We start from the raw sequence: 26917 nt of genomic DNA, 5'->3' as shown, positions 1-26917 counted from the left end.
CAAGGGCGCTTTCAAATGACCAGGGTCAGTTGGAGGAAACCTTCTGAATATGTAGATCCCGACCCCGAGCCCCGGATGACGGGAGGGGATGGGGAGAAGTTGGACTTTCAGAGAAACTGGGAGAAAGAAGGAAAGGCTTCAGGTGAGATGGAGTTAAAGGAGGTTACTTCTGAGAGCTGGCTCGGGGTGCAGAAAGTGAAATAGTCTAATCTTCGTCATGCGTGAAGGGAGCGGGAAGCTCTCCCCACCCCAGTCTCATTTGCCAACCTCCAGCCTGCGGCACTTCAGCTCTGTTGTAGAGGCTGAAACCAGCGAGGGTCTGGACCTTCTCAGGAATAGGGTGAGGTTGGGGATTGGAGTGAGGAAAATGCAAATGTGGTTTTCAGTGGGATCATATGATAATAATACTAAATAGTGTTTGTTAAATGCTTACTATGTGCCAGGCACTCTACTAGGCGCCGGGGTAGACACAAGATAATCAGGGTCGACACAGTCCCTGTCCCACATGGGGCTCACAATCTCATTCTCCATTTTACCGGTGAGGTAACCGAGGCAGAGAGAAATTAAGATATTTGCCGAAGGTCGAACAGCAGACAAATGGCAGAGCTGGGATAAGAACCCAAGCTCTTCTGACTCCCAGGCCCATATACTATCCACTTGGCCACAATGCTTCTCTAAGCTCCTAAATCCTCAGGGCATAGGTGGTGGCTACCATTGTGCCAGAAAATATGGTAACAAGATATATCAGAGTTCGGGATACGGGCTTGATTTTTTTCGGATCGGGGGTGAAGAGAGAGGACGAAAAGGGAATCTCTGGGAAATGACTAGGTGGACTTTGGGTGAACCTCTCCTCCCCACACAGGTCGCGCCCTCGAGACCATCGGGGTTCCCTCCCTGGCGTGGAGATAGGGGCTTGGGCGAGTTGGCCTTGCCGACTCCCCTGGGGCTGGGGGGACGGGGGTTCAGGTGGTTTGTTCCAAAAAGCTGGCTTGTCTCCCGGACTGTAAGTGAGGCGGAGGCTTGCATGCGAATCAATTCCCCAAAGTTAGATTCCAAGTTATTAGGGCGGAAATACCTCCCCACAAACCCAGAACCCCGCTCTGAAATCAGGAATGGGAGTCCGACTCGGGTTCGACTGCCGAAGCTGCTCCGTACCGAAATCTGCTCCGTACCGAAATCCCCGACAGTTCAGCACCTAGAAGAGCTAGGTCGGGGGAAATTTCTTTGGGCCGGTTCGCCCAGATTATTTCCTTCCCGGGTCTCGGTTCCCTAAGTGGCAGCCTGGGCCCGTCAGATTCTTCGAGTAAGCCCCCGGTCCTGGTGCTCTGGAGAGGAGTGAAGACTGGTCGGGGATGGGAAGCGGTGTGGCTTAGTGGAAGGAGCAGGGGCTTGGGAGTCAAAGGTCATGGGTTCTAATCCCACCTCCTCCATTTATCAGATGTGTGACTTTGGGCAAGTCATTTAACTTTTCTGTGCCTCAGTTACCGCATCTGTAAAATGGGGATTAAGACTGTGAGCCCCACTAGGGACAACCTGATATTCTTGAATTTACCCCAGCGCTTAGAACAGTGCTTGGCACAGAGTAAGCGCTTAACAAATACTATTATTATTATTACTAGAATACTCTGGAAGGTCCGATGGTCGCGGCCGCAGCCAATCAGGTCCCTTTGCCCCGGGACTCCGGACCCTTCCCGACCCTCTTGGCTAGTCGCTGAAGATGGCGCTGAGCTGCGCCCCCGCTCCGGGGTGCGAGTAGCGGTCGTAGGGTGCCGACTGGACGGGGATTTCATAGCGCGGGGCGGCCTCCGGGAAGTGGACGGCGGGTCCGTGCGCCCGGTCCAGACTCCCGGCGGGGTAGGGGCCCAGGAAGGCGAAAGCCTTGTCTAGACCGGGAGCTTGGCCCTGCTTCAGGGCGAAGTTGCCGCTGACGCTGAGCGGCGGCGGGAGGGGGCCTTCGAAGGGTGGCGGGGTGCAGGGCGGAGGAACCCCGAAGCAGGCCTCTCCCTGGCCCTTGAAAGCCGGAGCCTTGAGGTGTAGGAGGGGCGCCTCGAGAAGCCCGTAGGGCGGGCTGGGGATCCCGGGCGACTGGTAGCCGAAGCTGGGCACGGGCGGGGCGGAGACGGCCGGCGGGGTCTTCCCGTCCTGCGGGTCTCGGCCGCCGGGCTGCGGGCCCAGCTGGAGGCAGCCAGCCACGAGGTTGCTGGTGGGTTGGGACAGTCCTCTGCAGAGCATTTCGGCGAAGCCCTTGCCCTCCGGCGTCTGGCCCGTCTCCAGAACCTCGGATAAGGCCCAGATGTAATTTCTGGCCAACCTAAGCGTCTCGATCTTGGAGAGCTTCTGCGTTTTGGAGTAGCAGGGCATGACCCTGCGCAAGCTATCCAGCGCGTCGTTCAGTCCGTGCATGCGGGTCCTCTCCCGGGCGTTCGCCTTGACCCTCCGCGCCCGGAAACGCTCCAGCCGCGCCTTGGTCATCCGCTTCTTCTTTGGCCCCCTCCTTTTGGGCCTCGGCCCCTGGTCCTCCCCTCCAACCTCTTCCCCTTCCCCCTCCTCCTCCTCCTCCTCCGCCAATTCCTCCTCCTGATCTTCAAAACTGTGGCGCGCCTCGACTAGGCCTCCCATTGCCCCCAAAGCGTCTGGGGCCCCGTGCTCTTCTTCCTCTTCTTCTTGTGGGCCGAGGGCTCCCCCCAGCCACGGGGGCGGCGGCAGGACCAGCTGGGCCATGGCTCCTCCTTCCCCGAAGACCTGTAGCATCTGTGGACGCTGGGACAGAGAGATCAGCGAGAGTTAATAACCCACCCCGAGAGTGCGGCGGAAGCCGAGGAAGATCACCAGCTTCGACGCCCCGCGGGAAGTAATCAGCCTCCCCAGACTGCGCGGACATCCCGGGTTTGGAGGCCAATCAGCGCGGAAAACACGTCGGTTGGTCTGCTCACTCCACTCCACCTAAACATCTTTATGACCTCTTCGTCCCTGGTCTCCCCTCGACATCTCCCGCGCCTGCAGTTTTGGGAAGAAGATGGGCTCGGGGCCTCCAGAGGGAGGAGGGAAGTGTCCCAATCGCCTCTGGCCTGGGCTGACCCTGAGGCAGTGCAGAGCGGATTTGGTCAGGGTGCTGGACCGGCTTGCACTTTGCAGAATATATCCAACCACTGTCTCGGTTTTAACCAGTTTATCCTGATAAACCCTATCTACCTCAGTGCTCAGTACAGAGTTTGACACATAGTAAGCCCTTAACACAAATTATCATTATTATTATTATTATCATCATCATCACCATCACCATATTGTTATCATTATTTTCGCCACATATCTGAAAGAGAAGGAAAAGCAGAGGTGGTATTTCTCCACGTTTTACAGATGACAAAGCAGAGAGATTAAGTGACTTGCCAAAAGCCACACAGCGAACCAGTGGCAGAGCTGAGGGTGGGAAACTAGAGACTCCCTTTCCTCCTTCCTCTCCCTTCTCTCTTTCCCTCCACCTATCATTTCCCTCCCTCTTCTTCCTCCTCTTCCTTTTTCTTCTCCTCCTCTTTATGTTTCTCCTCCTCCTCCTTCTAGCCTCATCATTTTTCTCTTCCTCCCCCACCTTCACATTCTCCTCTTCTCTTTCACCGACTCCTCCTCACCAGAAAATGTTTACTGACTCCCTACAAGCTATAGGCTAGAGTTTTATCCAGCCTACTTAGCTGTGGTCCCTGCCCTCCCAGAGTGCATAGTCTAAAGAGACCAAGAAGATATATACGTGTTCACTCATGAGAAACACCATGGCCTAGCGGAAAGAGCACAGGTTTGGGAATCAGAGCAGCTGGGTTCTAATCCCAGCTCTGCCAACAGCTCGCTGTGTGATCTTGAGCAAATCACTTAACTTCTCTGTGCCTCCTTTTCCTAAACTGTAAAATAGCAATTAAATACCTGCTCTCCCTCTTACTTAGACTGTGAGGCCCAGGTTGGACAGGGGCCTGATTAATTTGTATCTATTCCAGTACTCAGAACAGTGCTTGGCACATAGAAAGTAGTAGTAATAATAATAACAATTATGGTATTTAAGTGCTTACTATGTGCCAAGCACTATTCTAAGCCCTGGGGGAGATATAAAGTAATCAGGTTGTCCCACGAGGGGCTCACAGTCTCAACCCCAGTTTTACAGATGAGGTAACTGAGGCACAGAAAAGTTAAGTAGCTTGTCCAAAGTCACTCAGCAGAAAAGTGGCGAAGACGGGATTAGAACCCACTTCCTTCGACTTCCAAGCCAGTGCTCTTTCCACTAAGCCACGCTGCAATAAATATAATAATTTCTCTCTTCGCCCAGAGGTTCCTGGTAATTAAACAAATGGACTTGACAGCTGTTCTGCTTTCCTAACAGACTGTTACCATAGGCCAGTTAACCAGTGTCCAAGGTTGACCTATAGGATAATCTGCAGAGCAACTCATTTCCAAAGACCTCTGTTCATTGCAATGGGATAAAATTAAAATGGCCTTCTTGGACCAGCAAACATGTGGTAAGGTGCAAGGGCTCCTAGTTTATTTGCAAAGCTGTCTGCACTGACCCTAGCCAAATGCTCCTGCCTTCTTTCGTAACCCCTCTCCATAAAAACCAATGGAGGCTTCTGGGTCTCCCTCTCTGGGGAAGTCCCCGATTCAGGATCCTGATCCCAGATCCCTAATCCCTCCTACCTCCTCTAAATTTAGAGTTCACCAGATGTTCTCATCCCTGGTTACTGGAACAGCCTATCATTCTCCTTACCTCCTTGGCAATAGGTGAGATGGAAACTAGAAACCAGGAAGAATTTCCCGGATTGTGAGGGCTCAGATACATCATAACAACATAGACATACTCTCACAAATACACACAGACACTCCCATTTTCACACACAACCTCCTCTCTTCAACACACACACACACACATACAAAGTTTGTCCCATTTGGTGCAGGAGAGGAGCTAAATTACCCACAGATTTCCTCTGTTTCCCAAGATCTTAAATAGGATACCTCCCCGAGGAGGGTTTGTGGGGTACGGAGATGCAGAGGATGATCTGGTCAGATTTCAACCCAACAGATCCAGCCTGTCATAGCATATTTACCTGGGAATCAGAGGCTACCCCTGGGTGCCTAGACCAGCCAGCTCTCTGCCTCCGAGTGGGATCTCCACAAACTATTATAGAGTGAACTCCCCCCAACCTCCAGGCAAAGACCAACTTTACCAATAGCTGTTCCGGTTGGCAGAATGGTTCTTCCTGCTGTCTGACTCGAATCTTTCTTGCTGCAACTGAGCAAGAATTCCCCAGATTTCGAGGATGGCAAGCACATAGCATCCGCAAAACCCATAGGAGCCTCTAATGCTCCAAGCAAGCAGCGTCTTTATTCCCTGGATTTACAATGTGCTTGCCTCCCTCCACACCCTGACCCTGCTGCCTACAGATACGCTCAAAGTCACAAATTCTCCCCCAGCTGCCCGATCCTCTCCCATCCTTTCTTGGGGTCGGATCCTGGTTTCTGTTCTGGCTAGCTCCATCTCCCAGGTATGGAAACTAAGGCTCAGAGGACGGTAACTCTGTCGAGGTCACAAAGTATGTTGTCAGTGGGGAATAGAACCCAGAGTCCCCAAACTCCCGTCCCCGTATATGTCTGAGGAGCTGCTGAGAGAGGAGCTGCTGGGAGAGTAGATGGCCAGAAGCCAGGACTGACCCCCACCCCATTCACCCCCACTTCACAACACGGAGGGCTAAAGGTGGACCCGCAGGGTCTTTGCCCCCATCATGATGCCCTGGAGGTCTCTGACAAGGAAAAATTTACTCTCTAGATAATTTGGAGCATCTGGATAGTTATTCTCTTGGCATCGCAGAGGAGATGGTTCCTTTTCTGGTGTCTGCCCCGAAACTCCCAATCCCCCCCCGATCTCCCCCAACGAAAACCTTCCCCACTTCTAGCCAGGGAGGTCCCCGATACGGGCAACGAGGTAAAAGGTGGACTTTTGGGGAATGTGACAAAGTAATCGGACACACGGACCCTCTCTTCCCGGGTGGCCGTGCAGTGTGGCCTTGGACAAGTCGATTAGCCTCTCGGGGTCTCAGTCTTCCCCTCTGCAAAGTAGGGAGAGGGCGGTCCGGGCTGCTAAAACAGGGTCCTTCACTGGCTCCTGCCTGGAGGGCAGAATTGTCTAATTTATCCGCACAACCCACTCCTCGACCGAATCCTGGTGCTGGGGTAGGAGCCGCCCCCAAACCCTCGGCTGATCAGCTGCCTTCAGCCGCTCCTCCCCACTTCATTTCACCCCGGCCGATCCCCCCGCCGTCCCTCTTCTCTTCACCCCGGCCGACCCTCCGCTCTCGTCACTCCGAGCAGCAGGACGCCTGAGCCGGCCGAACGCACCTTTAGTGGCGGCAAAGGCGACCGGTGGCTCTCTCCTGACCCCGCGGCAGGGCTAGAGGGCCGAGCTCCCCAGGACCATCCTGGTTCAGACTCTAGTTGTCTATCGTCCCCGGTCCGGCCATGCCGTGTGCCCTGGCCGCAGTTCCTGGCTCCGTGACCCTTCGGCCGTCCGCCCGCCCGGCTCGCTCCCCTCCGACCACCTCTGCTCCAAAGTCCGTCAGTCCCGAGGCTGAACTTTCAGGACCAGGGCCGCGGCCAGCTCCCCGGCTCTGCTCGCCGTGTCCGCCCGCTGCCCGCTTTTGATTTCTCCCCGCCTCCCTCCCGCCTTGGGGGGGCGTCCTAGACCCCACCCCCTTGGGGGCGGGAGGCCTGAGGGGAGGTGGGAGGCCAGATGGACGGGCCAGTGTCTGAGCAGGGGGAGGGGATGGCGGCGGCAGGAGACAGGGACCAGTCCGCTCCAGCCTCCCCTCCCTCCCCATTGCTTGTCTCCGGTCCCACCCGAGTCCAGACGCATTGGGGTCTGCTCCCCGAAGTTCCCGCGGGGTTCGGAAGGAGTTGAGATTGTCTAGGGGCGAGAAGAGAAGGAGACAGACCACCAGAGGGCAGGTCGGAGGAAAGGGGCTGTTTTGCAGCAGAAAGGATTAAGGTTAGACAGGAAAAACAACCCTTCCAGAGGTGGGGAAGGGCGATTGCCAAACACTGGACCCGCCTACAAGGAAAGTGTTAATAGTTTTTTCTGGCTCCCCCGTTAAACTCCTTGAGGACAAGGAAAATGCGCCTGGCTACTATTTACTCTCCCTAACACTCAGTAGTGGGTCAGTCAATGTGGCCAGTGGAAATATGCCCGAAAACCAAGGACGAGAGGGGATGACCTCTCGAGGGCCTTTCCAGCCCGAAGAGTTTGCATGAAAAATCTTCCTGCTCAGTGCTGTGTGATTTTGAGAAAGTTGGCTAACCCCTCCGGGACTCCGGTCCCCAGGGGTTGTGATGGGTTGCGTGCCGCGGGCAGGGTGGCGAGGAGAAGTTATTCCTTAGCGGGAGAAAAGAGGAAACGCACCAACAGTTCCTGCGGGTGTGTCCTCTTTTGAGGGGCCAAGGTGCAGAAGAGTGGTGTAGCCGGAAGTATTGTAGAACAGGTGTGTGTGTGTGTGTGTGTGTTTGTGTGTGTGAGTTTGGCCGGTACGCGGAACCGAGGTCCCGCACCAACATTATAGGCGGTGAATTTATTCCCCGGAGGGGGATTCCGCTCTCCTCCGCGACAGATTGGGACTCATAAATCTGCCTGCATCCCTCCCCCTTCTCTTCTTTCCTTCCCCCTTCTTTCTCCCCATTCCCCTCCCCCGGCATCGCCGAGTGGCCCCGACCGGTCTCCTCCCCTCCCCCGGCAGATGGCTCCGCAGGCCCGACCACCCCGTCAGCCCAGCCCCGCGGAGGGGGAAGGGAGGAGAGAGGAGCAGGAAAGATCAGGGGGAAGAGGGGCAGGGCGAAGGGGTGGAAGGGACTGGGGAGGAGAGAAGGTCTAACGGATTGATCAAAACAAAATATAGAAACCTTTCTCTGCCCTCGGTTATTCACCTACCAGAGACCTAAAGGGGAAGGAGGCGGGACAAGGTTAAGGAATCCAGCGCTTCCTTCGTCGGAATCTGTTTCGCCTCACGCCCATTTCCCAATGGAGAAAAAGGGCCCAGAGAAGTTGAGTGACTTGCCCGAGGTATCAAAGCGTGCGCTTTGCAGACCAGGGTCTCTAATCGGGACTCCCGGCTTCCAGAATGCGGGGGGAAAGAAATTCGGTGGGTAGAGGGGCTCTAGGTCTGAGCAGAGGGAAGGGAGAGGAGGAGAAAAGAGGAGAGGGATTGAGATGGCCCTCCCCCACTAGGCGAGCTACGTCCCGCTCCCGTCTTCAAAGCCTTACTAAAATCCAAGAGCCCTTCGCCGACTAAGCCCTCATTTATCCTACTCTTTCTTCCTTCTACATCGCCCTAGTACTTGGATTTTTACCCTTGATTCTCCTCACCCTCAGTACAATAGAATTCACGAATTTACCCATAATTTTAATATCTGTCTCCCTCTAGACTGTGAATTCCTTTATAATTAATGATAACTGTGGTACTTGTTAAGCGCTTGCTATGTGGCAAACACTGTGGCAAAGAGCTGGGGAAGATATGTTAATCAGTCTGGACACAGTTCTTGACCCACATAAGGCTCATAGCTAAATAGGAGGGAGAAGGATTTAATCCCCATTTTACAGATGAGGTAATTGAGGTTCAGAGAAGTTAAGTGACTTGCCCAAGGACACTCAGCAGACGCATAGACAAAGCTGAGAATGTAGGCAGGAAACACGTCTACCAGCTTTGTTGTACTGTACTCTCCCAAAATCTTAATACAGTGCTCTGCACACAATTCCATTCATTGATACATTGAGGGAAGGAGAGGGGAGTGTAGGGGATGCTGGGATGTGGCATACTCTAGTGCAGTATGGCAAGGGTGACCAGTGTCCTCCAGAAATCATCCAGTCCCTCTCCTTGCTTCTGGATGCGGCAGAAGTGGCGGCTCCATCATCATCCGTGACCGCCCGAAGGGTCAGAGCTCGGGGTGCGGGACTCTCAGCACCTTCTCGGAGCCCAGACCAGAAAAGGGCCTCCTTCCATTTTTCAAGCATGGAGATTGTTCCCGCCCTGGCGAAGGCCTTTTAGGGACTCCTAGGCATGCGTCTATCTAGAGGCGGGGGACGGGCGTGACGGCCTCTTGGAAGTTCGACATCCCCCACCTCAGATTCTTAAATTGAGATCGAGGTTAAACCAACAGGAAGATTTGGAGTTGGAGAGCTGAGGGATGGGGAGGGAAGAGAGAGGCGGGATTGATGGCTTCTCTAGCCACCCTTTGCCACCTGTCTCAGCCGGTCGAGGTGTATCCCTTCAAAGGTGGGGGACGGGGATAGGATGACGTAGAGAACGGGGTAGGAAGCGCGAGAGGCTCTTCCAATGTACCCTCCAGCCCGTCGCTCTCCCTCTGTCCCTCGATCAAACAAACCTAATCAGATTTGGGGGCAGTCGGAGGAGAGAGAGAACAATGGGGGCGGAGGGGCGGGACCCTGAGCAAACACTGGCAGAGAATTCCCCGCCGCCTGGGAGCCTGGGGGAGTGGGGAGGGGGCTCCGACCCGGCCCCAGAGGGACCCAGAAAACGCAATTAGGCCGGGCTGTTCCTCGGGACCTGATTGATTGAATCCGGACAGCTGGCCTGGGGGACTGTGGGGGATGGGGAGAGGGGGTGGCCGGAGGAGGGATGGCCGGAGTGGGGGCGGGCTGGCCATACGAGGGTCTGAGGGCGATTAGTCAGGGGCAAGGGAGCCCAGGAAAGACCGGAGAGATGGGAGGGATGAGCGGGAGAGAGAGAGAGTTGGATTCCCCAGGAGGCTGCTTGAGGCCTAGAGTTACCGGCAGGGTGTGGGTCGGGGTATGGACCTAGGTGGCCCATTTCTCGGAACGCCCCTCCACACCGTCTTTCCTCGCCCAGCTCCCAGAGAGACCCTCAAATGATCTGGGAGGGGGGGACGATAGGGAGGAGGGAGAGAGTTATACTCCGACCCTTCCCTCCACATGAAGCTGGTGGAGCAAACTGGGCAACTATGGCACCCACCTCCCTGGCTGGGCTCTTCCCTCCAGCTCCCAGTATCCTGTTCCAGTCTCCGCTAGCCCAGCCCAGGGGACTGAGAATCTGGGGAGGGAGACCGGAGAGACTTCTTTTTAGACAGTATTTCTCAAGAGTTTACTATGTGTCAAACACTGGGATAGAATCAAGTGAATTAGATTGGAAACAGTCTCTGTCCTGCATGGGGCTCTTAGTTAAAGTAGGAGGGAGAACAGGAGGACTAAGAGAACAATAATAATTGTGGTAGTTGTTAAACACTTACTGTGTGCCAGACACTACACTAAGCTCTGGGGTGGGTACAAGCAAATGGAGTTGGACACGGTCCCTGTCCCATGTGGAGCTCACAGTCTCAACCCCCATTTTACAGATGAGGTAACTGAGGCCCAGAGAAGATAAGTGACTTGCCCAAGTTCACACAGCAGAAAAGTGGCCGACCTGGGATAAGAACGATTTACCTTCTGACACCCAGGTCCGTGCTCTATCCACTATGCCATGATGCTTCTCCAAAATTAAGTGACCTGCCCAAGATCACCCAGCAGGAATGTCGCGGAGCTGGGATCAGAACTCAAATCATCTGACTACCAAATCCTTCATTTTACCACTAGACCTCGCTGCTTGCCAGTTGTGTGACATTGGGCAAATCACTTAACTTCTCAGTGCCTCTATTCCTTCATCTGCAAAATGGGGATTAAGTCGGTGAGCCCAATTTGGGACAGGGTCTGTGTCCAACCCAATTATCTTGTACCTACCCTAGCGCCTGGCACATAGTAAGGGTTTAACAAATACCATTATTATTATTATTGTTATTATCTTCTCTGTGCTGCAGTTTTCTCTTCAATAAAATGGGATTCCAATACCCATTCTCCCTCCTACTGAGTCCGACTTCTCGACACCCCCTCCAATGAAGGGCCGGACGCTCAGATTCTTTCATTCGTTCATTCATTCAACCGTATTTACTGTGTGCAGAGCACTGTCCTAAGAGCTTGGAAATGACAATTCGGCAACCAATAGAGACAATCCCTACCCAACAACGGGCTCACAGTCTAGAAGGGGAATCCTTCTGGGTCAGAGCCAGGTTCAGAAGTTCCAGCTCGGGTCCCAGAGCTCTGTTCCGGGTGCTTTAGACCTTGGATATGGAGATGGACTCAGGGAGCTGGCTGTTCGGTGGCTCGGGTTCTTTTTAGTTTTTCCCCGGGTCCCTTTTTCCCTCCTCTGTGGGTGTATGTCGCCACCTAATGGGCGACTGTCGTAACGGCAACCTGGTGCCTGGACCAAAACCATCTGCCTCCTCTTTGGGGCCCAGGCGGATTTCGCGGGGCGAAGAGGGGACCCTCGAAAGGGCACCCATAAAAATTACCCTTGACTTCTCTGGGGGCCCGCATCCGAAGCATATTCTCCCTCTCGCTGCTGGCAATCGTCTCCACAGAGGTACCCAGAGAGAAGCGATGTGTCCTAGTAGACAAGAACGGGCCTGGGAGTCACAAGACCTGGATTCTAATTCTGGCTCTGCCACTTTTTTCAATGGTTTATTTTAATAATCAGAAAATGTCAATCACTGCTCCAAGCGCTGGGATAAGATACAAATTAATCAGGTAGGATGCAGTTCCTGTTCCACATTGGGCTCACAGTCTAATGAGGGAGGGAGAAAGGGTATTCAATTCCGACTTTACACTTGAGGAAACTGAGGTATAAATAATAATAGTAATAATAATATTGGTAGTTTTAAGCCTTACTATGTGCCGAGCACTGTTCTAAGAGCTGGAGGAGATACAAGGCAATCAGGTTGTCCCACACGGGGCTCACAGTCTACATCCCCATTTGACAGTTGAGGTCACTGAGGCACAGAGAAGTTAGGTGACTTGCCCAAGGCCACACAGCTGACAAGTGGCGGAGCCGGGATTAGAACCCACAACCTCTGACTCCCAAGCCTGGGCTCTTGCCACTGAGCCATGCTGTTTCTCATAAGAAGTGAAACAGCAAGAGTTTGGCAGAACCAGAATTAGAACGCAGGTCCTCTGACTTAATAATGTTGGTATTTGTTAAGCACTTACTATGTGCCGAGCACTGTTCTAAACGCTGGGGGAGACACAGGGGAATCAGGTTGTCCCACGTGGGGCTCACAGTCTTAATCCCCATTTTCCAGATGAGGTAACTGAGGCACCTAGAAGTTAAGTGACTTGCCCAAAGTCACACAGCTGACAAGTGGCCGAGCCTGGATTCGAACCCCTGACCTCTGACTCCAAAGCCCATGCTCTTTCCACTGAGCCACGCTGCCGGGGCTCAATTCCTCCTCCTATTCTCCCCAGGGACGCGCCAGCTTCCTTGATTCGGTTTCTCACTTTCTTGTCAATCGGTGCATCGTTTTTCAGACCTGAACTAAGTGGAAGGAATTCAGTTTTGTGATGCTGGTGAGGTTTCCGTGATGTAGTACTGCGCTCCGCCCACAGCGGGCGCTCAATAAATACCGTGGATTGATTGGTCGATTAATTGACTAGTTCAGGTGGTCCATTAGCTCGGTTCCCTTCAGAGTTTGCAGAGCTCAGAGAAGAGGGGAGAGAATGTGACTTCCTCCTCTAAACATTCTCCCATTCTGCAGCCCCCTCTTCCCCTGGTTGAGTCCTCCTCCTTCCAATCCTCCAAGCCACAAGTCTGTCCTTATTTAAAGCCTCCTGAAATTCCACCACCTTCCAGAGGCCTTCCCGGACTAATTTCCAATACCCCAGACCAAGCCCCATCTTTGACATTTTCATACTTGAATCCTACTGGAAGCTCTTATCAACAGTGATATTTAATGAGCACTTACCATGTTCAGAACACTAAACTAAGTGCCTTGGAGTACACAATGGAATAAGTAGACACAATCCCTGCCCTCAAAGGATCTACAATCTAGCAGGGCAGTCAGACACTAAAATAAATTAAAGGTAGGGGAAGGGTAAGTACATAAGTGCTGAGGGACAATAGGTGCATACTGAGTAGGTGAAACAGTAGGGAAGGAAAATAGCGAACGGGAGATGAGAGATTAATCAGGGAAGGCTTCCTGGAGGAAATGTGATTTACTATTTTTTAGTAGGGTTTTGAAGGTGGGGAAAGCAGTGGCCTATGGGTTAAAGAGAAGGGAGTGCTCATATGGATATTTTAACTAATTGCATACATAGACAATAATATATTATCTTTATATTTATCTATACATCAAGAATTTGTTCAGCTATTCTGTCCTGATGGGGTAGAAAGGCCTCCTGCTTATCCCTGATCTTCTTCTGACTCTCACTGACAGTAAATAATTTTTTGTCGGTCCCTTCCATTTGCCTGTAGATTCGTTGAGGACAGAGAACTTGGGTCTTATTACTATACACCCCCAAAGGCTTAGTGAAGAGCCAGGCCCATGGAACAAATAGTTTGTGTCTCCAAGAGGCAGGGCCTAGCTCAGGTCAGAGGCTCCCAGCAAGCACGGGAATTTACCTTCCTCAATCCTTTCCCACCCCCGCCCCAGCCAGGATGAGCCCCTATCTAGCTATGGCTACAATCAGTCAATCAGTTAGTCAATCATGTTTATTGAGCACTTACTCTGTGCAAAGCACTGAACTAAGCACCTGGGAGAGTACAATACAACATTAGACAGTTACTTGCCCACAAGGAGGGAGCCAAGAACAATCCAGAATCACAGGGTTATCCTGAGGAAAGGACAGGATCTCAGAGGGTCCTAGGGTCCAGCCCCCTGTCTCCGCTTCAAGTCCAGCCCACATTTCACCTGGCTGAAGTGGAAGGGCCAGACATAGAGCTCTTGGACGTCCTGGAGGGTGCTCTATATTATTGTCTTCTCGGTCCAATTACACGGGAAGGAGGGAGGGCAGTGAGGCTGGAAGCCTGGGCTCTGGCTTCATGGATGACACACCCCGAGGTAAGGGTCTTTCACTGCAGCAAGAAGGACTCAGGTCAGACTGAAGGCAGAATTTCCTGGCAGAAACCCTAGGGAGATTGCAGCCCTTCCTGCCTTCAGGGGGCTGATGGCCCCTGGGCGAGGCTTCAGAGAAGGTGGGGAACAGAGGGGCATAGGTCACGGAGGTCATAGCTGGAAACACAGGGAGTAGGTGAAGGTGCTTGAGTCTGAAGGCCACCGGAAGGCATAAAATTCCTGGTGAGTGGGGAGTGGAAAGAAAGGGCAGTAGAGCTGCTACTGCTGCTGCTCTTGCCGCCGCTCTAACCAAGTTTCATAGCCTTCTCTAACCTCTCACTCTGCCTCCCACTCTGCTCTTGTCTCTAATAGAGAAGCAGCGTGGCTCAGTGGAAAGAGCACGGGCCCTGGAATCAGGACTCATGAGTTCGAATCCCCGCTCTGCCACTTGTCGGCTGTGTGACTGTGGGCAAGTCACTTAACTTCTCTGTGCCTCAGTTCCCTCATCTGTAAAATGGGGATTAAGACTGTGAGCCCCACGTGGGACAACCTGCTTCCCCTATGTCTACCCAGCGCTTAGAACAGTGCTTGGCACATAGTAAGCGCTTAACAAATACCAACATTAACATTATTATTAATCCCCGCCCTCTCCCACCCCCTCGCTCTCTGTTTCTTTCCATCTCTCTCCTGGTTCCTGCCTTTGCCTATCCATCTTGTCTCTCTTTCTCTGGTTCTCTACATCTCTCTCTGTGTGATTATTTCTCTGCCTTCAGCAGTGAACTTGCCCACAGCAGGAGGAATTAGGGCTAGACAAAAGGAAGAACTTCTTGTAATAATAATAATAATAATGTTGGTATTTGTTAAGCGCTTACTATGTGCAGAGCACTGTTCTAAGGGATGGGGGAGATACAGGGTAATCAGGTTGTCCCACGTGAGGCTGTTTTCATCCCCATTTTACAGATGAGGGAACTGAGGCATGGAGAAGTGAAGTGACTCGTCCACAGTCACACAACTGACAAGTGGCAGATCCGGGATTCAAACCCATGACCTCTGACTCCCAAGCCCACGCTCTTTCCACTGAGCCACGCTGCTTCTTATATTTGGAGACCTAAGGCTATGCTTCCCTGGAAAGCTGTAGGTTGTCTTTCTTGGGGGACGGAGGTGGGAGAGCAGTACTGTCTGCAGGCAGGGGGATGGACTAATTGACCTATCCAGCCCCGGGATCCTGTAAACCGCTGTCACAATGGAAGCAACCGGCCTGCCTCAGAAGGGGATCATCTCTTTCTTTGGATAACTGGCCCGGCCTGAAGGCAGGGGAGGGACAAGAAGATCCCAGAGAAAGATCCCTCTCTACCCCCTGCCCCCTGGGGGTGGACCTCTTCTGGGCATGGAGATGGCTAAGGGGTGAGGCGGTGCGAGCTGAGCAACAGTGGTGACCCCTCTCTGGACCACAGCCTCAGCACCCAGCTGGGGAGCCCGGGGCGAGCAGGGACCTTGGCAGTGCCAGCCGTGTTCCCAGGCAACCTCGGTGGGCAGCTGCACTGGCACTGCCCCAGTGCATAGCGAGAGCAGAGAAACACTTCTGCTTCCCAGTCACTCCCCACCCCCTGCTGCCCCTCCTGCATGCAAACCCTCTCCTTCGTAGTGCCCAACTCAGTGAGTTTCATCGGGAAGGGGGTTTTGGGAAGCAGAACTCACACACCCAGTGGTACTTAATCAATCGATCAATCAATCAATGATATTTACTGAGTGTTTCCTGTGTGCAGAGCGCTGTACTAAAAACTTGGGAAAGTACAATACTATTGAGTTGGTAGATGTGATCCCTGTTCACAAGAAGCTTGCAGTATAAATGGGGAGAGAGACATTAAAATAAATTGCTGATAAGGAAATGACAGAGTGTAAAGTTGGGTACATAAGTGGTGTGGGACTGGGGGTTGAGGCTGGGGGAGGTCTCACCCTCATTGGCACTAGCAGTCTCCTTGGCACTCAAACCCTCAGAGTTTGTGTGTTGGTGACTGTGAACATGTCTGTGTATCTCTGGGCATCTATGACTCTTTGTGTGTGTCTCTGGATGTTTGTTTTTGTGTGTCTTTGTGTGTGTGTCTGGGTGCCTGGGTCTGGTTTGTGTCATATGTGTGTGAGTGTGTGTTTCTGAATGTATGTGTCTGCATGTATCTGTGGGGTGTGTGTGTGTGTGGTGTGTGTGTGTATGTTTATCTTTTCTCATTTCCGCTCCCCCAGGCACTTCCTCTTCTCATGCTGACGCCAGCAGCTCTGGGACAACGGTTGCCCGCGCGCCTTCCCTGGTCCCGCCCTCCCTCGCTCCCTCGGCTTGGACACACCATGCCCTGGGCTTGGAGCTGGGGGCCGGGGACCCTTTGCTGGTCCAGAGCCGGCCGCAGCCCGTGGACGCCCATGGCCAAGGCGGCATCCTACAGGGGAACAGGTGGGTCCAGCCAGGCCGGGCCTGGGGTCGCGGGGGCTGGGGGTGATCTGAGAGCTGCCAGGGGGTGGGAGGGTTGATGGAAGGGAGAGTCCTCCCACCCAAAAAAAGCTCCATTCCTCTCCAAGGGGGACCCGAGAGGGCTTCCCACCCATCCCCCTGCCTTACCGCTCCTTTACCACTAATGTTCTCCCCACGGTATTCATGATGTGTGGGGGAAACTGTCCCGGTGCTGTGGGGAAATGGAGGCCCAGAGTGGGTAAACGACTTTCCTGAGGTGACATAAGTCAGTGGAGCAGAGCCAACGAAGTCCAGGTCCCTTGACTCCCCACCCCAACTCTTTCTCCATCAGAATCCTCTCTTCCTTTCCCAAAGCCACTCAGGTTAGAGGGTCCCCAAACCCTCTCCCCAAGACATGTAGTCAGCTCCAGTCAGGGCAGTTGGAAAGTTTTCTACTGCATCTGGCATCTTAACTCCCCTGCCACTTCTATCCACAACCTCCCTGGAACCTAACAGCTCCTCCTGTAGAGTGGGGGCACAGCGGATGGAGGAGAGTGAATGCATGCTGACCACATTTTCAGAATGACTAAACTAGAGTTAGAACACAGGAAGAACTTCCCAGCATGCAAGGTTGAGGCAGCCAGGGACAGGGCCCGGGGGAGACGTGGGAGAAGTGGTGCATAGGTGTCGAGTTGGAGCAGGCCGAGGGCAGCCTTAATCGGGGGCAGGGGGATGACAGCGATGACCTGGGGGTTCAATATTCCAAACATCAGCAGTATGGCATTGTGGATAGAGCACAGGCCTGGGAGTCAGAAGGACATGGGTTCTAAACCTGGCTCTGCCCCTTGTCTGCTGTGTGACCTTGGACAAGTCCCTTCACTTCTCTGGGCCTCAGTTACCTCATCTGTAAAATGGGGATTGAGACTGTGAGCCCCATGTGGGACATGGACTGTATCCAACCAGATTTGCTTGTATTTGCCTGAGTGTTTAGTACAATGTCTGGCACATAATAAGCGCTTAACAAATACTATCATAATAATAATAATTATTATCACAAGACCCGGTGGGAGTTGGAAAGACCCACCTTGGGTTCCTCCTACTCCCCTGACAGCAGACTGTATCTGGTCCTGGCTCCATTCCCTCCCTCGCTCTGAACAGAAAGGCCTCAGACTAGGGGAGCAGTGGCTAGTGGGGACAGGGGTGGCTCAGGGATGAAGAAGGAGCCCAAGGGCTGAGTAAAATTGCCTTCAAGAACCACATAGGCAGTTCCTGAGGAGGGGACAGGTCTGCCATCTCTTCCCAACCTTCCTCAGGGTTCAGCTTAGGTAGTGAAGCCTGGGGCCTCTAAGGAGACTTTCTGAAGGGGAGGGGAAGGACCAGGGCTTTGCCAACATACAGCCCAGGTGGTTCACAGCATTCTCGAGACCTCCATGCCTCAAACCCCTCAGCAAGGATCACTTCCCTCTGACATGACCCCCTTTAGCCTCCTCCTGTCCTCTTCCAGGCCCCCCAACCTTCCCTCAGGCAGCCCTGGTTAAGGCCCCTTGGCCAACCTGAGGCTCTGTTTCTTCTGAATTGTCCCTCCTCGATGCCTCTTAATCAGCCGATCCATCAATCATAATTATTGAAAATGTAACTGATGCAGAACACTGTACTAAGTGTTTGAGAGAATACAATATAGCCGAGTTGATGGTTTCATTCCCTGCTCACAATAAGATTGCAATCAATCCATGAAAGAACACTTACTTAGCTCTTGGAAGAGTCCAATCATCATCATCACCATAGAGAATACTATGAGCAGAGGACTGTACTAAGATCTTGGGAGAGGACAATACAACAGAATTAGCAGACATGTTCCTTGCCCAAAATGAGCTTACAGTGCAATGAAGTTGGCAGACACTATCCTTGCCCTCTTGGAGTTCAGAAACTAGCTGGGGAGACCGAAGTCAAGATAAATTGCAGATGGGGAAGCAGCAGAGTTGTAAGGACATGTGAAATAAATGCTGTTGGGCTGGATGTGGGCTGAATGTCAAAGTGCTTAAGGGGTACAGGACCAAGTGCTTAGGTGATGTAGAGGGGAGGATAAATAGAATGAAGAAATGAAAGATTAGTCAGGGAAGGCTTCTTGGAGGAGTGTGATGTTGGGAAGACTTTGAAGATGGGGAGAGTGATGGCTTGTTGGATAAGAAAGGGGAGGGAGTTCCTGGCCAGAAGGAGGATGTGGGTGAGGGGCTGGCGGTGAGCTAGATAAAGTGGAAGTAGAGTGGGTAGGTTGGAGTTAGAGGAGCTGAGTGTGTGGGCGGGGTTAGAGTAGATTAAGTGGGAAGGGCGGGCCTGATTGAGTTTTCCCAACCTGTTCACTTTGGGTGGGCAGGGCAAGAGAGGGGAAATAGAGGTGACCCCTCTCATCTGAGCTTCAGCCGGATCCCCGGGGCAACTGGCCCCGACTTCCACCCCTCCTGCAGACACGGAGCCTGCCGACTGCTGATTAGACCCCGATGGCTGCCAGCCCAGAGGGAACAGATTATTTATCTGTAGTGGCTTCCTCCTGGGTAGCCTCGATTGGCTCAGTTTCTGGCCACGGGCCATCTGGGTTATTCCCCTGCCTCCAGGCAAAGAGGAGGCTGGGCGGGTCCCGGGATCATAGGCCCAAGGATGCGATTAGGTCATCTCCAGGAGACTCATCCCCCTGAAACTGGCCTCCTTCCCCACCCACCAGGCACACCCCCATTTTCCATATCCCAGATATGACCCCTATCTACCAAGTCCAGCCCCCTTTTCCACACCCTATACCTTTTCCCCTTCTCACCAGTCCTGCCCCCACCCCCTCACACACACCAGGTCTGTCCCCCTTGCCCACATCCCAGGTCAGTCCTCCTTCCCAAGAGGCCTGTCCCGCTCCCCGGGAGCCCCGTCCTCTTTTCCCACACTCCCAGGCCTGTCCCCATCCCAACACCCCAGACCCATCCCCCTTCCCACCAGGGTAGTTCCTGGGGGAAGCAGCAAGGCACAGAGGATAGAGCACAGGCCTGGGAGTTGGAAGGTCATGGGTTCTAATACCGGCTCTGCTACTTGTCTGCTGTGTGACCTGGGGCAAGTCACTTCACTTCTCTAGGCCTCAGTTTCCTCATCTGTAAAATGGGGATTGAGAATGTGAGCCCCATGGGGGACAGGGACTGTGTCCAACCTGATTTGGTTGTATCCACCCCGGCGCTAAGTACAGTGCCTGGCACATAGTAAATGCTTAACAAATACCACAATTATTATTATTATTCCTCCTCCCCACTCCCCAGGTAGCTCACTGGGGTAGGTGCAGCTCTGAGACCCAAATGGGAGGATGGAAACATAGCTGCAAACAGATCCCCCTCATCCCCCTCATCTGGGTAAAGTAGTTCTTCCCGCAGAGGTATTTGGGGGAAAGGAGCCGCTGGGAGGGAAGGCTGAGCGGTTCATGGCCTCCAGCGGTCCATGTTCAGGAGTCTTTTAGCCAGAGCGACCCCAGACCCCACCCACCAGGTCCTTGCGCAGTGCCTGGATCTGCCCTTATCGGCCGCAACAGCCGGGTCACCAGCTCCCACAGCCAAGCCGCAAGTTTCCGGTCAGGACCGGGCTGGGCTTGGGGAGTGGGGGTGGGGGATGGGGGATATACCCGCCCTCTCCTCCCTCTGCACCATTGAAGGGAGGGACTGAGGGCTGAGTCTGCAGTGGTGGTGGTGGACTTGGGGTGGCAGGTGGGGGCATTCCAAGGAATCACTGGGAGAAACCCGTTCAAGTGAGCACAGAAGGTGGGGGCTCCTTTGCCCACACTGGTCTATCCACTCAGCGGGGGGTGATCTGGACACACGGAAGAAACCCCCCTCCATAATACATTTAGGTTAGGGGGTGGGTGTTGCACTAGGGAACAAAAGTCTTGAATTCAAATAATGATAATAATAATCGAATTTGTTTTTTATCAAGTGCTTACTATATGCCAGGCACTGTTCTAAGCACTGGGGTAGATACAAGATAGTCGTGTTGGACACAGTCCCTGTCCCACATAGGGCTCAAAGTATTAATCCCCATTTTACAGAGGAGGGAACTCGGGCCCAGATAAGTGAAGTGACTTGCCCGAGGTCTCACGCAGAGAAGTGGCAGAACCAGGATTAGAACACATGACCTTCTGACTCCCAAGCCTGAGCTCTATCCACTAAGCCATGCTGCTTCCTGGAAGGTCATAGCAATAATAATAAAAATAGTGGTATTTGTTAAGTGCTTACTATGTGCAAAGCACTGTTCTAAGCGCTGGGGGGATACAAGGTGAATAGGTTGTCCCACGGGGGCTCACAGTTTTTAATCCCCATTTTACAGCTGAGGTAACTGAGGCACAGAGAAATGGAGTGACTTGCCCAAAGTCACCCAGCTGGCAAGCGGCGGAACCGGGATTAGAACCCATGACCTCCGACTCTCAAGCCCGGGCTCTTTCCACTGAACCACGCTGCTTCTCTAATAATTGCACTTGCCACTGGCTTTTAGAAAGGAGGACAGCAAGAGAGCGAGAGGGAGGGTAGACAGCCGGGAGGACTTCCTGGAGCCATGGCTGGGCTCCGCATCAGAACGAGGGAGGAAGCGGAGGACACCCCTTCTTCGGAGACATTCCAGGGAAAGCCCAGAGACAGGGCAGGGGCATCCTGACCCCTGTTCTGTTTTCTTCCATTGTTCCCCATCCAGGACGCCAGGGCATCTGGATCAGGCTCTGAGCCCCAGGGGCCCGGTCAGGACCATGGACGGTCCTTCGACGCTGAGTCCCGCATCTTGGGAGCGGCGTCGGGCTTGGCTGAGGCAGAGCCGACGCCGGCGGCCCCGGGGGCTGGAGGAGGAGGAGGAGGAGGAGGAAGAGGAAGAGGTGAGGGCAGCGGCAACTGCAGCGCTGCCCGGGGAGCCCGAAGAGGAACCCCCGCCCCTGGATGATGTCTTCGAGGAAGGTGATGGTGGCAACGAGGGGAGAAGTCGGGAGTGGTGTGGGGGGGAAGGTACGCGAGTGTAAAGGAGGGGACCAGTTTGCGGAGACAGGTCCTGGAGAGTAGAGGGCTGACAGCATCTTCCAGTTTGGGAGTGGGGAGACTGGCTGGGTGACCTTCAGGGGTCGCACCTGCCCTCCCGCCCCCTCAGAACCAGAGCTCGGTTGAAACGAGCGCCCCCTAGCGGGATCCTGTAAAAACTCGAATGCCATAACCTGGTTTCTGTTCCCCAGGGAGCCCCGCCCTCCAGATTGAGCACTGGCTGCGGGACTGCGGGTGAGACTCCAGCCCCACGGTCTAACCTCCATCCCCTCTGCTGCCGTTCTCGCGGTTTTGCCCCGGGTGGGGAGGAGAAGGAGAATTGCTGTTGTTGGGGCGGGCGGGGGGTCAGATATCTCGTCTGACCTGGAGTGTAGGAGGTTCTGTGGGATGGGAAGGAGGTGCTCTGAAACACACACACACCTCTGAAACACACACACACACCACACACTGCTTGTCCATGTGCCTCAGCCATTGCCTCTATGAGTCTCTGAGTCTCTGTCTCTCCGAGCCTTTGTCATTGTCTCTGTGTCTCTTTCTCTGCACTTCTGTCACTATGCCTCTAAGTCTCTGGGTTTTCTGGATCTCTGCATGTCTGGGCCTCTGTGTTTCTGCTACTGTGTCTCTGTCTCTCTGCGTCTCTGTCTCCCTCCCCCTCCTCCCCGCCCCCGGAACCTCTCTGTTCCCTCCCGCAACGCTGCAGAGCTGATGCAGCGGGAGTATCTCAATGACTCCCCCCCCCCCCCCGCCCCGGGGGCTGGGCAGAGGGGCTGAGCCTCCAGTCTGGGAAGGGAAATCCAGGGCTCTGATTGCCATCTGGGCACTCGCTCGCTGAGGGAGCTGGAGGCGGGCTATTGGCCTCTCTGGGCCTAAGCTTCCCCCCTCTTCTGGGGGCCGTTGGGCCAGGGGCGGCTTTCTAGGGCTGCGGAGGGAGGGCAGGGACAACGGGTCAGTGTTGTCGCTGTGACAGGTGCTCGGAGGAAGGGCCGGAGGAGGAGCCCAGCCTGTCAATCACCGACGGTGAGTTCTGAATCCGACCATGTCAACTCCGAAGAGGGTAGTGAGGGGAGAGCAGGAGTGTTTATTGTGAGTTAATGTGGAGGCACGTAAGCCTCTAGATATGGGTGGCTTGGGGAATGTGCACATATGGGTGTTTGGGAGATATGCATATTTACAGGCATGGATGTGTGCACGTGTTCATTTTTACAGAAGTGTGTCTATGTAGAAGATGGGTGTACTTCTGAGTATTCGTGCAATAGCAGTGTGTATCTTTGTGTTCGGTGTGTGTTTATATGCGCAGGATGATGAACACAAAGGTTTGTGTGTGTAAGATTGTGTGAGCGTGTTTTGTGTGGTTGCGATTGTGGGGTACGTCCTGTGTCTGTGCATTTGAATGTATTTGTGCGGGGGGGAGGTTTGTGTGTGAGATTAGTTTATATAGATAATAGTAATTTTGGTATTTGTTAAGTGCTTACTATATGCCATGCAATATGCTAAACTCTGGGGTAGGAACAGGATAATCAGATTGAATTTAATCCTGTAGCTAAGAGGTATCTACCTGTTCTTTGGCCCCTCTCTCAATGCTCCTGCGGCTGCACCCCTCAATCCCTCCCCTCATTTCACCCCTCACAACTTTAACCCCTCCACCTCTCTCTCCATCTATCCCTCTCTTTACCCTCATCCCTCCCTCTATCGTCCCTCTACCTATCCTTTCATTCCTTCCATCCCTCCCTCCATCCCCCTCTCTGTCTCCGGCATCACCTGCACCCTCCTTCCCGGCCTGAAGGGTTCTACAGCGGCGCGACCAGTTTGGACGATGACCTGACTCTGGGAGCTGAAGGTAAAGAGCAGGTCGGGCGCGAGGTTCGGGGGCAGAGTGTGGGGAGGGGGGAGAGATCCAAGGGGCAAGACTGGGAAGGGGGGGTACGATCGGAAAGGGGGGGTGAATGGGCAAAGCCGGGGAGTGAGACCCTGGCAGTGGTGGGAGGCAGCTTCTTCCAAGTCAACCTCTTCCCGCCCTCACTTCCCGGGAGGGGGGACGGGGCGAGAGCAGAAGGTCAGCCGCACCAGACCCCTCCTACCACAGCTTTTCTGGCCACTGGAGCTGTGGGAGCCAGTGGGCCGGCCTTATTGGAAGAGTGGAGAGTCAGATCTCCAAGGATCGGAGATTGGCAGAAAGTGTAATTTGCCTCTTGGGTTGCTGGGCATTGCCAACTGTGCCCTGGATGATCCAGTCATAGGCGAGGAGCGAAGGCGTGACCGTGGTAGCAATAGAACGTGAGGCGAGGGGATGAGGGAGGGGGGAAGAACATGAGAAGGGGAGTGGAAAGCGGAGAGCGGAGAGCGGGAGAGAGGGGGAAGAACAGGAGAAGAAGGATGGAGAAGTGGGGAGAGGGAGGCAAGGGGCTAGCGAAAGGAGATGGGAAAGGGGAAAACAGTAGGAAAGGGAATGGAGGGAGGGAAGGGGAGAGCAGGAGGGAAAGGAGTGGGAGAGAGAGTGGAAGGGAGTGAGAGGAGAAAACAGGAGAAGTAATGGGGCAGGAGAGTGGGGAGAGAGGCAGGAAGAAAGGGGAGGGAGGAGGGGGGAGCGATGGGAGAGCAGGTAGAGAGAGAATGTGGGAAGACAGCAGAAAAAGAGCTGGGAGCAAAACTTTGATTTGGGGAGATTGACAGACAAATCTTCCCTCCTCCTTCACTTTCTCTCTCCTTGGCTCCCAACGCCCCCGCCACCTCTGCGCCTCTGTAGCGATGCTGTTAGCAGCCAACGGGAAACTTTTCCCCAGGTGAGAAGCCGGCGTCCCCCTCGGGAGACGTGGTGGGTTTTGTCTTCCCCATGGCACGGACTTGGCAGGAGTTACGCTGCCCACCAGGCAACGTGCCACATTTCACGGAGGCGGGTGCCATTGTTGCTAGAGCCCTCTCTCAACCTTGCCAGAGCCCGAGGATGTGGGTGCAGGACCTGATATCTGGTATCGACCCCAGGGCTTAGCATGGTGCTTGGCATATAGTAAGCACAATTATTATTATTGGGCAGATAAAAGAGCTAAATGGCCAGTTGATTGCTTTCTGTGCCCACGGATTTGATTTCCCCCTTCCACCACCCCGCAGAAGTTTCCTGGGGTTGGCCCGGCCGGGCCAGGGCCTGCACCTCGGCTGCAGCCTGTCCAGTGCTATGACCAGTTTCACCAGTAAGACCAGCTCCAGGTAAGCCCAGTAAGGGGTTAAGGAGAGTAGGAGATGGCTCTAAACCGGTCTCCTGAGTGCTTGTGGGGATGGAGGGGGCGCTGCAACAGGAAATAATAAAGATGGTATTTATCAAGCGCTTACAGTGTGTCAAGCACTGTTCTAAGCGCTGGAAAGATGATGGAACTAGAGGAAGTAGCTTAAAACTGCAGTGAGAGGGAATCAAGTTAGACTCAAGATTTCTTGGTTCACGGGGGATTTAAACCCAGGGAAAGTGACCTGAGAGGGTGCAGAATTGCCCCTGCTCCTCTCCACCCCTCACTTTTAAATCCACACACTCTGCAAGCTACAAGGATCGATGAATATGCAGGCAGAGGGCTGGACCAGGTGACCTCTCCAGGTCTCTTGGTTCCGGAACTCCAAGGCACTTTGATGGGCTGGTAAGGGTTCGCCCATACCTTCAAGCCTGCTTTAACCGTGGAGTCATTCCGGCTCCGCTCTGTCCGCCGGTTGGCTCGGACGTGTCTCCAGCATCTCAGAAATCCTGGACAAGTGCCAGGAGGACGCGGAGGACGTTCTGTTCTGCCTCGGCTTCGCCCAGGATGAGCGCAAGGACACGACCCGGATCCCCGCCCGTTTCTTCGCCGCTCCGTCGCAGGCCAAAGGCATCGACTTTCGCCTGTTTCTGAAGGCGCAGGTGCGGCGCATCGAGATGGAGGACCCCTGCCTGATGCTGGCGAGTGAGTGACTGGGCTGGAGACCCCTCCCCCCGCCCAGGTCTGCCCCTCCGTCCCCGCTGACCCCGACCCGGCGCTATTCCCTCTCCTGCCTTGCTCCACAGAGGTCTCGCCTGGTCCAACCTCAACTACTCCCTGCAGTCTATCCTTCCTCACTCTGAGTGCTGTCAGCCCGTTCCCTCTAGTTCCGGCCTCGGTGGCCTCCTGGGGAATGACCCTTCCGAAGCTCTATAATAATAATTATTATTATGGTATTTGTTAAGCGCTTACTATGTGCCAAGCACTGTTCTCAGCGCTAGGGGAATTACAGGATAATCAGGTTGTCCCACGTAAAGATGAAAGTTTTAATCCCCATTTTACAGATGAGGTAAAAGTTACTGAGGCACAGGGAAGTTAAATGCCGTGCCCAAGGTCACAGAGCAGGCAAGTGGCGGGGCCGGGATTAGAACCCACGTCCTCTGACTTCCAAGCCCGTGTTCTTTCCACTAAGCCACACTGCTCTAGCCCTTCCCAGGCCCTCTGCCTTCTGTTCTCCAGGCGAATCATCCCAGCGCCCTCCCGTCGCGCCCTAAATCTTGGCTCCCCGCGAACAATTCCTTCCTCCCCCCGACAGGCCGCTTTAAGCAAGTCCAGACTCTGGCCGTCACCGCCGACGCCTTCTTCTGCCTCTACTCCTACGTGTCCAAGACGCCCGTGCAAAAGTTCACGCCGTCGCCGTCCATCTGGGCCTGCTCCTCGGGCCCTCCCCCGCGCATCTTGGCCCCGGAGCCTGAGGCCCGCTCACCCGTGGAGCGGCTGCAGAGGGCCGTTTCCCGGATGTGTTTGTACACGACTCCCCGGGGGGGACCCACGCCTCGCGTGGAATCCCGGGACGGTTCCCCCGGCGCCGCCCCAACCAGGGGTCGCCTGGCCCGCGTGGTGCGGGAGGTGATGGGCCGGGCTCGGGTGGAAGAGCTCTGTCCAGGGGTCGAGGTCAGGAACGACCCCGCGGAGGAGAGGGAGACAGCGAGCCCCCCTGCGTCGCCCCGGACCCCTGCGCTCCCGGACCCCTGCGCTCCGGGGTCCTCAATGCAACCCTGAGCGGCGTCCACTCCTTGCGGGTGGAAGGAGAGGCATGGGAACGGCTGGGTGTGGAGGGGCTGCGGGGATCTCCTAAGGCATGAGCTGCAGCAGCCTCAGTGACGCTCGTCCACTCACCCACGACGAGTCCCAAATTAACCCCGGGCGGGGGCGGAGACCACCAAGACCGGGCTGTCAGCCCTGGTGCCTGGGAAGTGGGGAAGGGGGAGGGCGGTTTTGCGCCCGTGGGAAAGGCGTGAAGATTGAATCCCACCCAGCACTGGATACGGAGAGGCTGAATAAGGCTGTATGCTGCGGAGGCGGGAACTAAGCTGGTCAACTGTCCGAGTCTCCTGTCTCTTCCCTGAGCTCTGCCGGGGCGTTTGCCTGCGGGAACTGGAACTCTGCGCTGCTGTTGGCAGGTCCAGATCGGTCGCCGCCGCGCGGTTGTGCTAGACATTCTGCGGCCTTTCCCTTGAGCTCTCTGGGCTTCTCCGCCCCAACACGGAATCCCGAGGCCAGGGAGGCCCGCGATTTACGCATCTCCA

General features: G+C 54.4%; 2 protein-coding genes across 2 annotated transcripts; one reads left to right on the top strand and one right to left on the bottom strand.

The window, feature by feature from the left end:
* Positions 1-1704: 1704 nt before the first annotated feature.
* On the bottom strand, positions 1705-16918 carry NEUROD4 (neuronal differentiation 4). Its single transcript, XM_029072936.1, has 3 exons — positions 16853-16918; positions 16254-16343; positions 1705-2760 (listed from the first exon to the last, which is right to left on the bottom strand). Exons 1-3 carry the CDS (start codon positions 16916-16918, stop codon positions 1705-1707), a joined length of 1212 nt encoding a protein of 403 aa, XP_028928769.1.
* Positions 16220-26917, top strand: TESPA1 (thymocyte expressed, positive selection associated 1). The gene is made up of 9 exons (XM_029072812.1): positions 16220-16357; positions 21062-21315; positions 21585-21627; positions 22361-22410; positions 23177-23230; positions 24137-24173; positions 24499-24594; positions 25105-25313; positions 25924-26917. Exons 2-9 carry the CDS (start codon positions 21114-21116, stop codon positions 26388-26390), a joined length of 1158 nt encoding a protein of 385 aa, XP_028928645.1. The 5' UTR covers positions 16220-16357; positions 21062-21113; the 3' UTR covers positions 26391-26917.

The sequence above is a fragment of the Ornithorhynchus anatinus genome, chromosome 10 (genome assembly GCF_004115215.2).
Source record: "Ornithorhynchus anatinus isolate Pmale09 chromosome 10, mOrnAna1.pri.v4, whole genome shotgun sequence".
Classification (NCBI taxonomy): Eukaryota; Metazoa; Chordata; class Mammalia; order Monotremata; family Ornithorhynchidae; genus Ornithorhynchus; species Ornithorhynchus anatinus.
The sequence above is the reverse complement of the archived record's forward strand: the minus strand, read 5'-3'. Positions and strand labels throughout refer to the sequence as shown.

Coding starts and splice junctions, on each gene's coding strand:
- NEUROD4 (XM_029072936.1), bottom strand. CDS start 16,918: ATGCATTCACTCTCCTCCATCCGCTGTGCCCCCACTCTACAGGAGGAG. Junction 16,344..16,852: donor AGCTGTTAGGTTCCAGGGAG/GTTGTGGATAGA, acceptor GTTCCCCTGTAG/GATGCCGCCTTGGCCATGGG. Junction 2,761..16,253: donor AGCTCCAAGCCCAGGGCATG/GTGTGTCCAAGC, acceptor TCTCTGTCCCAG/CGTCCACAGATGCTACAGGT.
- TESPA1 (XM_029072812.1), top strand. CDS start 21,114: ATGGACGGTCCTTCGACGCTGAGTCCCGCATCTTGGGAGCGGCGTCGG. Junction 21,628..22,360: donor CACTGGCTGCGGGACTGCGG/GTGAGACTCCAG, acceptor TCGCTGTGACAG/GTGCTCGGAGGAAGGGCCGG. Junction 24,595..25,104: donor ACCAGTAAGACCAGCTCCAG/GTAAGCCCAGTA, acceptor ACGTGTCTCCAG/CATCTCAGAAATCCTGGACA.